Source organism: Clinocottus analis, unplaced genomic scaffold, assembly GCF_023055335.1.
Source record: "Clinocottus analis isolate CAN_PGR_092001 unplaced genomic scaffold, fCliAna1.0.p SCAF_5, whole genome shotgun sequence".
Lineage (NCBI taxonomy): Eukaryota > Metazoa > Chordata > Actinopteri > Perciformes > Cottidae > Clinocottus > Clinocottus analis.
The window spans coordinates 21,247,686-21,261,569 of record NW_027176207.1 but is presented as its reverse complement, the minus strand read 5'-3'; the positions used below and the strand labels follow the sequence as shown (position 1 = coordinate 21,261,569).

The window sequence follows — 13,884 nt, the reverse complement described above, 5'->3', positions numbered from 1 at the left end:
GCCGCTGAGCGCCGTGTCAGGGTTCAAATCTGAACTTTAAATTATGAGATTATGAAGCGTTAGAAAACATTAACTCATGTTTCTTCTCATGGTTGTTTCCTTCTCTCCTCATTTCCATCTCCTGTTACCTTCTCCTGTCATTCTCGCCTTGTTTCCTCGTTTCCTTTCCTCTTTCCCTCTGCACTGTTCTTTCTTCTCGTTTCCTACTGTCGTCTCTTTTCCTTGTTTCCTTCTCCCACTCCTTTCCTTGTTTCCTCCTCCCTCTTCTCTCATATTCCTTTCCTCCCCCTGTGGTCCTCCACCCTCCTCCACCTCATTAATCCCATGAAGTTATTGATGTAATATTAATAAAAGCTTCTTAATCTGCAGCTGCCGGCTAATCTCCAACATTTTCTGATTCTCGATATGAAAACAAGAAACGAAGCCAAGAGTTCAACTCACATTAGAGTCTGTGAGGAGGAAATGCAGCGCCGACGGACACACACACACACACACACACACACACACACACACACACACACACACACACACACACAGAAACATTTCATAATGTTAATGAGAAAAAAAAATGTCAACAAAAAAAAGGCAAGGAAAAAAAAAAGTCAAAAAAGTTGTTTTCTGCCCTAATTTTTTTTTTTGTCCTAATTTTTTATTTTTTTGGTCCTAATTTTTTTTCTTGGTACAGAAATGAGCTTCCATAGATTTCAATCTGGTTTTAATCTGGTGTGACGGCTTTAGTCTCATCCAGTTTCTGTTCTTCAACTTGTCTTGTTTCTTTTCTTCTTCCTTGTCTCCTCTCTCCTTGTTTCTTCTCTCCACTCTTGTCTCCTCTCTCCTTGTTTCTTCTCTTCTCTCTTGTCTCCTCTCTCCTTGTTTCTTCTCTTCTCTCTTGTCTCCTCTCTCCTTGTTTCTTCTCTTCTCTCTTGTTTCATCTCTTCTAGTTTGTTCTCTTCTCTCTTGTCTCCTTTCTTCTTTTCTCATTTCCTTCTCTTTATATGTGTGTTTCCTCGCTCTTCTCTCCTCGTTTCTTCCTCTCTATCTATCTTCTCTTCTTTTCTCTTCCTCTCCAATTGTCTCATCTCAGAAGTTTCCTTCTTTCATTTCCTTGTTTCCTACTTGACTCTCATCTCCTTTTCCTTCCTCATTTCCTTCTCTTTTATTCTTGATGTCTCTCTTTCTCTCATTTTGTCTCCTTTTTTCCTTGATTGTTTCCTTTGATTATAGCCTCCTTTGAGGTTTCCTTCTTTCCTTGCCTCTCGTTTCCTCTTCTCAATGTTTCTTCTAATGTTCGCTCCCTCCTCGCCTCCATTACTTTCCTGTCCCCTTGTTTCCTCCTCTCTTCTGTCTGTTTTATATATAAATGCGTCCCGTCTGCATCTTTTGCATTCTTTAGATTCTCTTAAATGTTTAATGGGGATCATTTATTTCGCACTTTCCCTCTTGTTCTTCTGTCGGGTTGATTAATCCCAGTAATCCCAGTAAACCAGTAAACCAGGAGGCCAGACACTGGGGAACCCACAGAGGACCCTGAACATCCATTTTTTCCTGTTTTCACGGCAGCGCAGCTAAATATTTAACACGACTTAATGCACCGAGCTGCGAAAACGGGACGATTGTGTAAAAAGAAAAAGAAAGAAAAGTGCTCTTAAAAGCCTCATTTCACTCTCTGGAAATAGTCGTATTTTTCTCGGTTCTTGTCGGAAGAACAAAAAAACCTCTTGACCTGTAAATCCAGCCGACAGGTGTGACCGCCACGGGGAGTTCGTTGGGTTTAATTGTCGCCGCTCGTCTGCCGGGTTTGAATTGTTTGTGCCGTGACTTTCTTATTTGAGGTCATTTAATGCTCGTAAATGTCATTTTTGCCGTCTGATCCGCTGCCTGTTGTCTTGAAGGAGGTTCAGGGAGGATCAGAGAGTCCTGAAGATTCCTCCTGTTGGGATCAGCTCACCTCGGCCCTTCGGCGCGACACCAATTATGGTGCAAATATCACCGAAAACCAGCAAAATGTGGCTCCATTTCATGGAATCAGGCGCCCCGAGGTGCTTATTTAACGGCATCCAGGATTAAGAGGAGCGATGATGAGGTAAAAGCTCCAGAACCGCTGCTCCACAATGAACCCATTCAAGCCGCAACGTTCAGGAGCAGCAGACGGGATTCTGGGAACGCCACGAGCTGGAGGAGCATCATGGCTGTGATGAGGCAACATGGTCGCCCCGAAGCGACCGCGCCGTCAAGCTGGTGAGGAGAAATTAAAAAAAACACATTTCATGTCGAAAGGGATCGGTGTCGCTCAGTGGAGAGCAACTTGCCGACGTTGTCGTTGTGGCGGTTTCTGCTTTGATGTGTTGAGTCAGTGCAACAGTGTAAGTTTGTTCGGTTCAGGGAAATGTTCATGGTTGGTGAAGTTTTTGGGCAACACGACCACCAACAACAATGAAGGTTTGGGGCAACACAAGCACCAGCAACAATGAATGTTTGGGGCAACACGATCACCGTCAGCGAAGGTTTCGGGCAACACAACCACCGATAGCGAAGGTTTAGGGCAATACAACCACCAACAATGAAGGTTTGGTGCAACACAACCACCAACAATGAAGGTTTGGGGCAACACGATCACCAACAACAATGAAGATTTGGGGCAATACAACCACCAACAATGAAGGTTTGGGGCAACACAACCACCAACAATGAAGGTTTGGTGCAACACAACCACCAACAATGAGGGTTTGGTGCAACACAACCACCAACAATGAATGTTTGGGGCAATACAACCACCAACAATTAAGGTTTGGTGCAACACAACCACCAACAATGAAGGTTTGAGGCAACACAACCACCAACAATGAAGGTTTGGTGCAACACAACCACCAACAATGAATGTTTGGGGCAACACAACCACCAACAATGAAGGTTTGGTGCAACACAACCACCAACAATGAGGGTTTGGTGCAACACAACCACCAACAATTAAGGTTTGGAGCAACACGATCACCAACAACAATGAAGATTTGGGGCAACAAGACCACCACAAACAACAAAGGTTTGGGGCAACACAATCACCACTAACGACGACTATTTAGGGCAAAAAACTTGTTTACCACGAAGCCGCTTTACAATCAGACCTTCAACACTGACTGACCACCAAATGTCTTTTTCCTTCTTCTAGTTTTACCCAGTTGAGCCTTTTGATGGAGCTAAAGGTTTGGCCCTGGGGGTGGAGGTTGGTGGCGTTGGCGGTCGGTGCCCCCCCCCCTCCTCCTCATTTGAGTGCCAGCGCTGGTAGAAGCTGCTCTAATTAATTCTGAGATCAATGAAGACGGGATGCTACGACGTTTCCCTCCAGGTGTGCAGGCGGAGCATTGATCGCCTCTGGTGGTGTAAGAGTGGAGAGTGGGTGGGGGTCAATACCTCTCTTCCCACTTTCCCTCCCCAAATGAGGCGTCTCCGTCGCCCTTTGATCTCCATCTTGTGACATTTACTCGTTTCCACTCGATGAGCCGCAGTGCTGTAAATAACTGGACTCTGAACTCCTCTTCTGCGCTCGTTAGAGGTTTTCTGCTCCGTCCATGAGGCGATACGTCCTCCTTTCTCTTTTTGTCCGTCGCTGCGTCCGCTAATGCCGATCGCCGGGCCGGTCGGCGGTCGTGAGCGCCGGCCAACAATGGCCGCCCGCCTGCTGAATGCTGATTGGGCCTAATTGAGGGTTCGCGGTGCGGCGTGATTACAGCGAATACAGTCAAACCCCCGTCGAGGCGCTGTGTTCATGCTCACGGGATCATAAACACAAGCCTTTTAATATGTTTGGTCCGGATAGACTTAGAAAAAGTCCAACAAAAAGGATATTAAATTCCTAAATCACCAACATTTCCAGCACAAGTTAACTTCTTGTCTTCTCTGTGGCGTTTTTTTGCTTTACGAACACGTTCTGTCTTCACCTGTGAAAATGACTCATGGAAGATATTTAAAAAGAACCAGAAATAGTTTCCTGAACCTTCAGGCTTTCATGCATAGCTCAGGAATGTGAAGCCGTTGGAAAGTAAACATTTTTAGTAAATGGAGTTGCAAAAAATGGAAAAATACATATTTTAGTTTGTCTAATCTAAATTTCAGATTCAGTTTCGCCGTTTAAAGCCGACATCACGGAGACAACGATGCAACTGAACGTCTTCTGCTGCTCTTTGACATTATGTAAATGTTAGGAAAACACACAAGGACACACACACACACATACATGAGAACACACACAAACACACACACCAGGACATCAGGACTTGTTAAACTAAACCAAACCCGGTCTGATGGTTTAGTTAAACTAACCTGTGTTACACCAGCTGGTTTAGTGTTACTAGCTAACGTCTCATTAGCTGGTTTAGTGTTACTAGCTAACGTCTCATTAGCTGGTTTAGTGTTACTAGCTAACGTCTCATTAGCTGGTTTAGTGTTACTAGCTAACGTCTCGTTAGCTAAATTGTTGTTACTAGCTAACATCTCTCGTTAGCTGGTTTAGTGTTACTAGCTAATGTCTTGTTAGCTAATTTGTTGTTACTAGCTAACCTCATGTTAGCTGGTTTAGTGTTACTAGCTAACATTGAGTCAGTTCTTTTATCAATGAACCTCAGTACATTTGGTTTTGCTTTTTGACACTGACTCAGAGAGAGAGAGGGAGAGAGAGAGAGAGAGAGATAGAGAGAGAGAGAGAGAGAGAGAGAGCCTGTTTACAGCAGAGGCAGCTGTCCGACCTGCACCGTCGCATGCGTTTGGTATCCCATGATGCCAGTGGGCCAATTAGGAGCGTCCCACTGGAGCGTTTTGAACCGTGCGTGTTCACAGACAACACACAGACACACACAGACACACACAAACACACACAGACACACACAATGATGCAAACAGAGTTGACGGCATCAGATGGGAGTCAGCGGGTTTTTAAACAGGTTCAGAATCGCAGACGAGAGATTCGTAAATGAGACTTTGAGTCCAACATCAGATCAAAGTGCTGTGAGGTTTAAGATATTCATGTTTGTGTCTCGTGGGATTTAAAGAGTTTTCTGGTCTTGGCTTATGTCAATTATTGTGTGTTCGGGACTCTTTTAGTGGTCAGGAAACCATCCAAAGAGTTGCTAGAGGAATGAGAAGTCACCATGAACGCGATAAAATAACATTTATTCAACACAAAATGCAAAATTCTTGACTCTCTGCTTGAATAACTGGATCATTTGACCTCTTCAGATAAACAATATTGACAGTAAACAAGAGAAGAAAATCCCTTTTTGAACGCGTCGATGACGGTCACAACGAGAAGTTCTCATTTCCTCCAAGTCGCATTGATTTTGGTATCGGTTCAGCTAACGCTGGATGAGAAGCGCCTGCAGGAGAAGACACTTCATCTTTACAGAACTTTGGCTTTATTCATCTGACATGGACATCACACCGACATCTGAATTTATGGAATCTATGCACACTGTGTTGAGTGTTTAAAGCGAATAAAATACGATAAAATAGAGTAAAAAAGAGAATAAAACCACAAACTCATACGTACACAAGGTACAAGAGTGTGTTACAGAAACCTGACCTCCATCAGTGTAATGCGCTCCGGTCGTCACGGGATGTTACGCAACTCTTAATGAGACTATTTGAGGCTATGAATAAGTGCAGGCTCTTAACATCCTTCCAGTCGATATAGGTTCAGTAAATAAAAGGCGGCGGCGTCAGTCGGAGCAGACGGACCAGCCGGTCGGGGCCCTCGGCTCCTCGGGGCCCCGTTAACCCTTCATGAGAGCTAATGAGCTCCTGAGGGACGCCTGTTGTCGCTGCACACTGCCTCTTGTTGTCGGCTGCTTCACGGGCGGTCGGTCCGTCCTCTCTGGCGTTTGACGTTGTTTTTCTTGAAAGGAATATAAACTGTGGGATAAACGCTTGTTTACTTTGTTCAAACGCCTCACGTGAACTTGTTGTGGATGGTTTTGAAAGTGGAAATGTTTTAATATCAGTTTCTGGTTCTAAAGGGTCGTTAAACAACATCTCTTTCTGTGATAACGAGAACTGATGTTGATCCGTTTTGATTCCCTTTAAACACGCCAACGCATGCTAACAGCGCTAACAGCCCTAACTACGACAAACATGCTGACCGAGCTCACAGAAGCGGAGTTGGGGCTACACTTCCTGATTAAAAACATTGATTAACTTATTAATTTATGTAAAAATATTATTTTGTTTTTTATTCTTCTACATGTCTGTTGCATTTCAGGCTCCTCCCTCTTCATGACAGACTCCTCCCCCCTCTATTCAGACTCCTCCCTCCTTATGTGAGACTCCTCCCTCTTCATGACAGACTCCTCCCCCCTCTATTCACACTCTTCTCTCCTTATGTGAGACTCCTCCCTGTTCATGACAGACTCCTCCCCCCTCTATTCAGACTCCTCCCTCTTCATGTCAGACTCCTCCCTCCTCATTTCAGGTGTAAACACAACTTTTTTCCCCATGTGTTTTTTTTCATGTTTTTTCTTGATATGAGAAAAAACCTGGTATGTAAGTAAAAAGTGATTCACAATAAAATATTGCAGTTCTCAATATTTCATTAAACCTAATAAACTAAAACACTTTACAATGAGGAAGATCTTAAGGAGGAGAATAAATATAATATAAATCCGAGCTGAGACTAAACAACGTCTCCAATAAAAGTGCATTTTTGTCAGCAGCAGCAGCAGCAGCAGTAGCAGCAGCAGCATGAGCAGCAGCAGCAGCAGCATGAGCAGCAGCATGAGCAGCATGAGCAGCAGCAACAGCAGCAGCAGCAGCAGCAGCAGCAGCCGCGGCTGCGCATGCGTCCTGGAGCTCCGCGCTCGGGCAGCGGGATGCAGCGCCGCCGCCGCGGCTTCAGTGCGCCTCGAGCAGCCAGAGCGCACGGTTACAATGAGCTTCTCCACCGGTCCGACTGAGAGCCCGCGTCAGTACCGACCCCCGAGCCGCAGACACACCGCCGCAGACGCAGACCCGCCCGCAGCAGGATGCCCGGGGGAAAGAGAGGGCTGGTGGCACCGCAGAACACTTTCCTGGAGAACATCGTCCGGCGATCAAGTGGTGAGTGAGTGGCCGGAGCGAGGCTGCTTATTTTTGGGGTGTGTTGGGGGTTTGGTTTCACCAGGACCGGAACTCTGCTGCTGGAATACACAGTTTTTTTGGTGTGTTTTTTTAACCGCAAACCACGGAGGTTTGGAGGAGGATAGACCCCGCGTGACCTCACTGTACAGCCCGCATTCATTCTGAGCAGTGATGGAGTTCAAGTAACGTCAGTAAGTTCCCTGTGCGAGGTGTGCGTCTCCTCCGCAGCGACGTGTTCCTGTTGGCGTCACGCCGGGAGAGACTCTCACCGGGAAGTCTCCGTTTACGCGCCGCGTTCTCCTCCAACTCCATCGGGCTGCGCGACTTTTTTCCAGATGACATTGTTCCCTCCAGTCACGTGAGACCTTCACCAGGCAAACGGCGCACACGCACCTTTTAATAACTGAAGATATATGAAGTCTATGTGGCTCAATAAATGCTGAAAGCTGCTCCGCCAACGCAGCTGGGAACCATCTCGTCATTGGACTCGATATTATTGTTATTTTAGGGAGTTTTTGATGTGAATAAGCTACCAAAACGTGAGCTCCATTATTATGCAACTAATATGTGTTTCATGAAGCAAAAGGAGCGACCTGTGGGGTGAATAATACATATCTGCTCAGTTATTCATCATTTTAATGTGCGTGCGGCGGGTTTGGTATCAGGGTTCATGTCTTGGTCTTGGCCCCGGCACGCGCTCCCTCTCTCCCTCTCTCCCTCCCTCCCTCTCTCCATCTCTCCATCTCTTCATCTCTCCATCTCTCCATCTCTCCATCTCTCATCTCTCCATCTCTCTGGCCGGGTTGTAAACGAGGAGGCTGCAGTGTTTCTGTTGCTCTCTTCCGGTTGGAGAGAGGCTGTCTTGCGGGTCTCCTGCGGGAGTTTCTGCGCTAATTGGAGAGCTATTGGTCGTGGTATTATTAATATTTGTGTTATTATTAGCTGTAATGATGTGGAGTTATTGTTGTGAGACTTTCAGCTGGTTTCAGATGAGCAGCCTTTAAGTTTGGAGGATGTTGAGGCTACAACTGAGGAGCACTTTGATCTGTTTACCAGCTGAACATCAGATGCTGACTCATCATTGTGGTTATTGGAAAAGTCTAATTTATAGCAAAGAAGCAGAAGGAAACAGGATGTGAGCTTTTTGATACAGAAAACCAAACAAGCAGAGACACAGAGAGTAAAACAACTGAACAGTCTGAGGCTTCAGCTTCTAGAGAGACAGTGTTTATAGATGTATGGATTACAAAGATTACAATACTGTTCAGATAAAACATGTCAATAAAACAAACATCTGGTGAATTTAGGAGCTTTAACGCATAAAAAAAGAGTTTAAAGGAGACGACTGAGCATCACTAGGACACTAGTCCTCCTAGGACACTAGTCATCCTCACTAGCACACTCATTAGGACACTAGTCATCCTCACTAGGACTCTCACTAGGACACTAGTCCTCATAGGACACTCATTAGGACACTCACTTGGACACCAGTCCTTATAGGACACTCATTAGGACACTCACTTGGATACTCGTCCTCACTAGGACACTCATTAGGACACTCACTAGGACACTAGTCCTCACTAGGACACTCACTTGGACACTAGTCCTCCTTTCGCTCAGTGGAGGAGACGTGAGGTCATGTGACTGGTGGAGTTAGCCTTAGCTGCTAACGTTAGCTTCTTACTTTACACTACAAACATCATAAAAGTGTTTTTTAATTGTGAAGATTATTTACGTAATAATGCCTTTGCTTTTATCTGTGCAGGAAACCAGCAGTTTAATCGCCTAATTAATCATAATTTGGCTAAAGAGAGCTGCATGAATTATGTATTTTAATGTATTTAACTAATCTGTATTGTGTCATACTAAACTGCATTACACTGATTTAAACACAGTAATTCAACTTGAAAAACGTCTAAAACGCTGAAAGAAAATAGAAAGAAATTGTGCTCCACATGATGAATATGCAAACATCAATTAGACAATAAAACACAAGAGAATTAAAGGAAACAAACAGAAACTTAGCACATTGCTGTTTAGTGCAGAAAGGACACGATGTGCACTAATGTGCAGCTGCGTGGCATTTTAATGAAGTAAAGTTAAATTAAAGTCAGCGGCTCAAATCCGGCCGAGTCGCCGTGATGAAGAGGAGCGATGACTCACGTCGTAGTCTTCCTCATGGAGGCTGCAGCCGGCAGCGGACGAGTTGAAGTAACTTTAGCTCCTTTTTATTTGTGCTTTTTTTTGGGACAGATGAGCCCCGATATTGTTCTGGATTCCCGCTTACCCACAATGCACCGCGGCCTCATTTGTTGTGTGCGGCCGCTGAACCGGAGAGCAAGTTTGTATTTGAACAAAAAGTGTTGTGGAAATTTAATTTATAGAGAGAAACAACTGTTCTGCGGAGGAAAAAAATGTGTCGTGAATACAAAAAAAACGGTTCTTTGGATGTTTTAGATGTTTTAGGAAGTACTTCTCCATCGTCAGAGTACTTCTACAGAAACAGACACTTAAAATAATCAATATCTGTGCAAGTGAACGCTATATTTAGAGTATTTATCTCATCTTTACTTATGTCAGACCTCTGAAGACGTTGTCTTCACGCTCTCCTCAAAGCCGCCAGACTCCATTGACAAAAACACAGTTTTTACCTCTTCAACAGGAGCTTCCTCCAGGAGTCCGTTTGTTTGTGTTCCTGAGACTTTGGTGTTTTAGTTCAGATCGATGGACGTCGATGGAGGCAGCTCCTGCGCGCCGAGAGGTTGAAATGATGATGTTTTTTGTCACTTAGCCTTTGAAGAGAGCAAAGACATTCACATCCCCCCGTCAGAAAGAGGGGAAGATATTCTAAATATAGAAAACACTCGAACCGATATTGATTACTTTGGGTGTCTTTTATGCAAACAGAAGCCTGAAGGGCCTCTGCACTCTCGTACTCATTCCAGGACGTCTCAGACTCGCCTGGTTTTTTCCGCTCGTAGGAATGTTTGTTTTCAATCTCTTCAGTATTTGTCTCAGTTATTCTGCAATCCGTCATCCGCTGTGTATAAACTGTCACTGCAGCCGCCGTGTCTGAAGACGTCAAAGCCAGAACCTTCTCACCACGACTCAGACGCCCGACACCTCCGTAATATCTAACGGTGAACTGATTTATGGGAAAATAGCTGCTGACTCATCATCCGTCAACCAATCGGATCCATTATTCACGCAGCTGTTTCCCACTGAATCCTGGGATATTAATCATCAGCTAAATATCTGGCGAGAAAAAGCTTAGTGATGGTGTTTAATGTCAAATAAACCAGCCTCACGAGGACACTAGACCTAGGACACTAGACCTAGGACACTAGACCTAGGGCACTAGTGCTCTTTCAGCTCACTGGAGGCGGAGTTAGCTATAGCTGCTAACGTTAGCTTCTTGCTTTGCACTTCAAACATCGTAAAAGTGAAAGTTTAATCGTGAAGATTATTTACGTAACAATGCAAAATCAATTGGAAGAGTCCCTTCGCTTTTATTTGTGGAGAGGGAACTAGCGTGATGCTAACTTGCTAACTTCCTACAAATGCTAACTTCCTACAAATGCAGCACTCTTTAGCTGAATTAATCGTAATTCGGCTAAAGAGAGCTTCAGGGATTCTGTATTTTAATCTGTATTTTAGATTTCTTTTTAGTTTAAAGGGTACGATTTAAAATTTAGTTTCATATTTTTCCTTATTATAGACCTTATATTTCCTTAAGATCATCCTCGTTGTCAGTGTTTTGGTCCATTTTGTAAAAAAAAGGAAGTTAACGTGTCGTTTAAGGTGTTTAATTGTTCTTTTTGTTGCTTTGTGCTCAGATCAGAAGGTCTGATTCTCTCCATCTCTTCATCTCTCCATCTCTCCATCTCTCAATCGGTGGTTAGCTCTTTAACATTTGACTTCACTTCCTGTAAACTGCAGTGAACAAAGTTTTCTCGCAGCACCAAAGAGAAGAACCAAACATCCGGCTGAAAATGAGCTTCGACCAAAACCTCCTCCAAAAACAAATCCTTTTAGCTTCCAGGTGAAAATGGAATGAAACTCGCTCTTGGTTTTGTTATTGATGTTCTTTACGTGGTTATTGGAAGGCGTTTGACTGCCGCAGAACCAATTTATTGTTTTATTAAGCGGTGGATATCCTGCAGTCGGTGGGTTTCTGTCCCCCTGACTGCAGCTGGAACATTTTGATAACGTTATTTTTCATCAGGAGCCTTTGGAGGGTTTTACTCGTCGGTCTGTAAAACCTGCTGACACACCTCCAGGAATTCATGTTATTACCTTTTTTTTACAGAGATTAAAATGCATGAACACATCCTGTACTGTGTGTGTGTGTGTGTGTGTGTGTGTGTGTGTGTGTGTGTGTGTGTGTGTGTGTGTGTGTGTGTGTGTGTGGGGAGACACCGCACGCTTGGGATGTTTTTTTTTCCGGGGCATTTGAAGCGCGTCCCATCTTTTCATCCCATAATTCACTGGAAAAGATTCACTGGAAAAGAGGAGTTATTGTTGAATGATTATCTGCCAAAGTTCCAGCAGCAGGTTTTGGCGCCTGTTGAAAGAAGCTAATTAATTACATATTACATTTACCTTTTTTTATATATCGTGCCTTTCTTTTCAAGCAGGAGGTTGTTTTCTGACCTTTCAAAGACTCCGCTGGGTCCAGTTTGCTATAAAAAAAAACCATAAAAAACCTTTTACCTGTGACACTTTAGGGACTCCTTTGTGTTATCAATGTTACTGAGTTCTTCTTTGTTGGTGTTTTCAGGGCTTGTGGGTAAACTCTAAATATACTTCCCACCATGTTTACATGTTTGTGTGTTGTTGGTGATTTCAAGGACAACATCTAAGTCGTCTGAGTTTACATTATAGACAGCAGCAAGCTGTCAACTCCTGAATGTCTGAGTGTCCTTAAACGCACCGCACGGAGAGTTCTCATTGTATAAAAAGCTCATTTTAGAGGATAATTGTAGGTTGTTTTTCTGTCGACGTCTCTCTACATCGAGCAGTGAATCGTTTTACCCCGAGCACAAAATATCTGCCTTAAAACATTAGGCTAAATATTAAAGGGGGAGGGGGCGTGGCTTCATGGCGGTTGTAACCAAAATGGCTGCCACTGTCGGTACAGTGGCCGTGACTCAGAAGCGAGGTGACCGGTGGCTTTAGGTAAGTACAGCTGCACCTGGTGGCGCTGAAAGGTGGCTTGTTTGCTTTGGCTCTTTTTGATGAACACGTGTTGATTCACGTGTTAGCTAACGGCTTTGTGTGGCCGCGTAGCTTTTTACGCTAACGTTACAGGCGCGGCCATTTGATATCTGCATCCATCTTTCTTTGATGAGTACATGGAGGGGGCTTTCTGTCAATGATTTTGAATCATATATTGAAGCCAAATGTTTGCTAGCTTTTCCTTTCTGGTGTCTAGTGTGTGTGTGTATGTGTATGTGTGTGTGTGTGTGTGTGTGTGTGTGTGTGTGTGTGTGTGTGTGTGTGTGTGTGTGTGTGTGTGTGTGTGCGCGTGTAGCTGCAGGTAATGAAACACCAGACTTCTACTTGCAGTAACATAATGCTAAAGGCTTGAGGACACATTTGGAAACATGACCCTACTACTAGATTTTAGTATTTATTTATAGTTTAATGACTGAGCAACTGAGCAGGCTGTGAAGCACAAACTGGAGAGTTTGGAAGTTTTCATTTTTGCAGTTTTTTGTACATCACCATTATTGAATTACCTTCTGGCAAAAATCCATTTAGAGTCAAACAGACCATATGACAGGGTGTACTTAGGGGCGGGGCTTCCTGTGATTGACAGCTTGCTGACTACCACCAGCGTTTACGCCATAGCTACTCCTCTGCCAAGCAACGACCGTAATCCAAGATGGCGGCGGCGAAATCACCGAACTCAAGGCTTTAAAAACGTCCAGAAACCAAAGTGTGACATCACGATGACGACGCCAACTTCCTCTAAACTGTTTATGGTTAACAATGAACACATTTGGACTCAAAACGACCTGACAGAATATAATGCATTGTCATTGCTGTAGAATAAACCAGCCAACAGGATATAAAGGAGTTACAATGCAGTTTGAATGCCTCTGCCTGGACCGGTTTCTTCATGCAATCATCCCTCCAGAGGGTTGGAAGCTTTGCATCCTTTTATCTGTGTTTCCTATTTGATGCCGACATGCTCTCCCTCTCTGTCCCGTCCGTCAGAAACCAGCTTCCTCCTGGGAAACGCCCAGATCGTGGAGTGGCCTGTAGTTTACAGCAATGACGGATTCTGCAAGCTGTCTGGCTTCCACAGGGCCGAAGTCATGCAGAAGAGCAGCACATGCAGGTAAAGAGACCCCCTTCTGCTCATATTTTCTGTTAATTATATGTCGTAAATGTGCACAATTACGAATGTTTACCGGCAGATCAAAGCTTAATGACTTACAGTGGTAATGGAGCGATAATGAGTCTTCAGTCTTCTCCCTTTTTCATTAAAATTGCACTTGCAGCGCAAATAAATATGCAATCATTTTCATGTGCGTCAATGTACTAAGTTGATAATAATAAGCATATTTAGCTCATTTAACTTCTGGGTTCAGGCTTTTTTTCATTTAAAAGTAGAACTAATAAAAAGCAACACGTATATTTACAGCAGCTTCTTATAAGACTTAAAACCACACCAGAGGAGCCAGGTTTTTATAGCGCTCTATTTGTACTGCAGGAATCACAAGATATATCTTTTTTTATTCAGTTCCATCTATTATTTAAGCCGTGTGTGTGTGT

General features: G+C 44.0%; 1 protein-coding gene across 3 annotated transcripts in view; it reads left to right on the top strand.

Moving 5' to 3' along the window:
* Positions 1–6,903: 6,903 nt before the first annotated feature.
* The window catches only part of kcnh5b (potassium voltage-gated channel, subfamily H (eag-related), member 5b), an 81,566-nt gene continuing 74,585 nt past the window's right edge, over positions 6,904–13,884 (top strand). For 2 of the 3 annotated variants that reach the window (XM_068600380.1, XM_068600382.1), the window contains exons 1-2: positions 6,904–7,080; positions 13,324–13,447. In XM_068600380.1, coding sequence (XP_068456481.1) covers positions 7,008–7,080; positions 13,324–13,447 — 197 coding nt within the window. In that variant the 5' untranslated portion in view covers positions 6,904–7,007. Of the gene's footprint in view, positions 7,081–12,214; positions 12,280–13,323; positions 13,448–13,884 lie in introns of those variants that run through there. The other variant, XM_068600381.1, reaches the window with a different exon arrangement.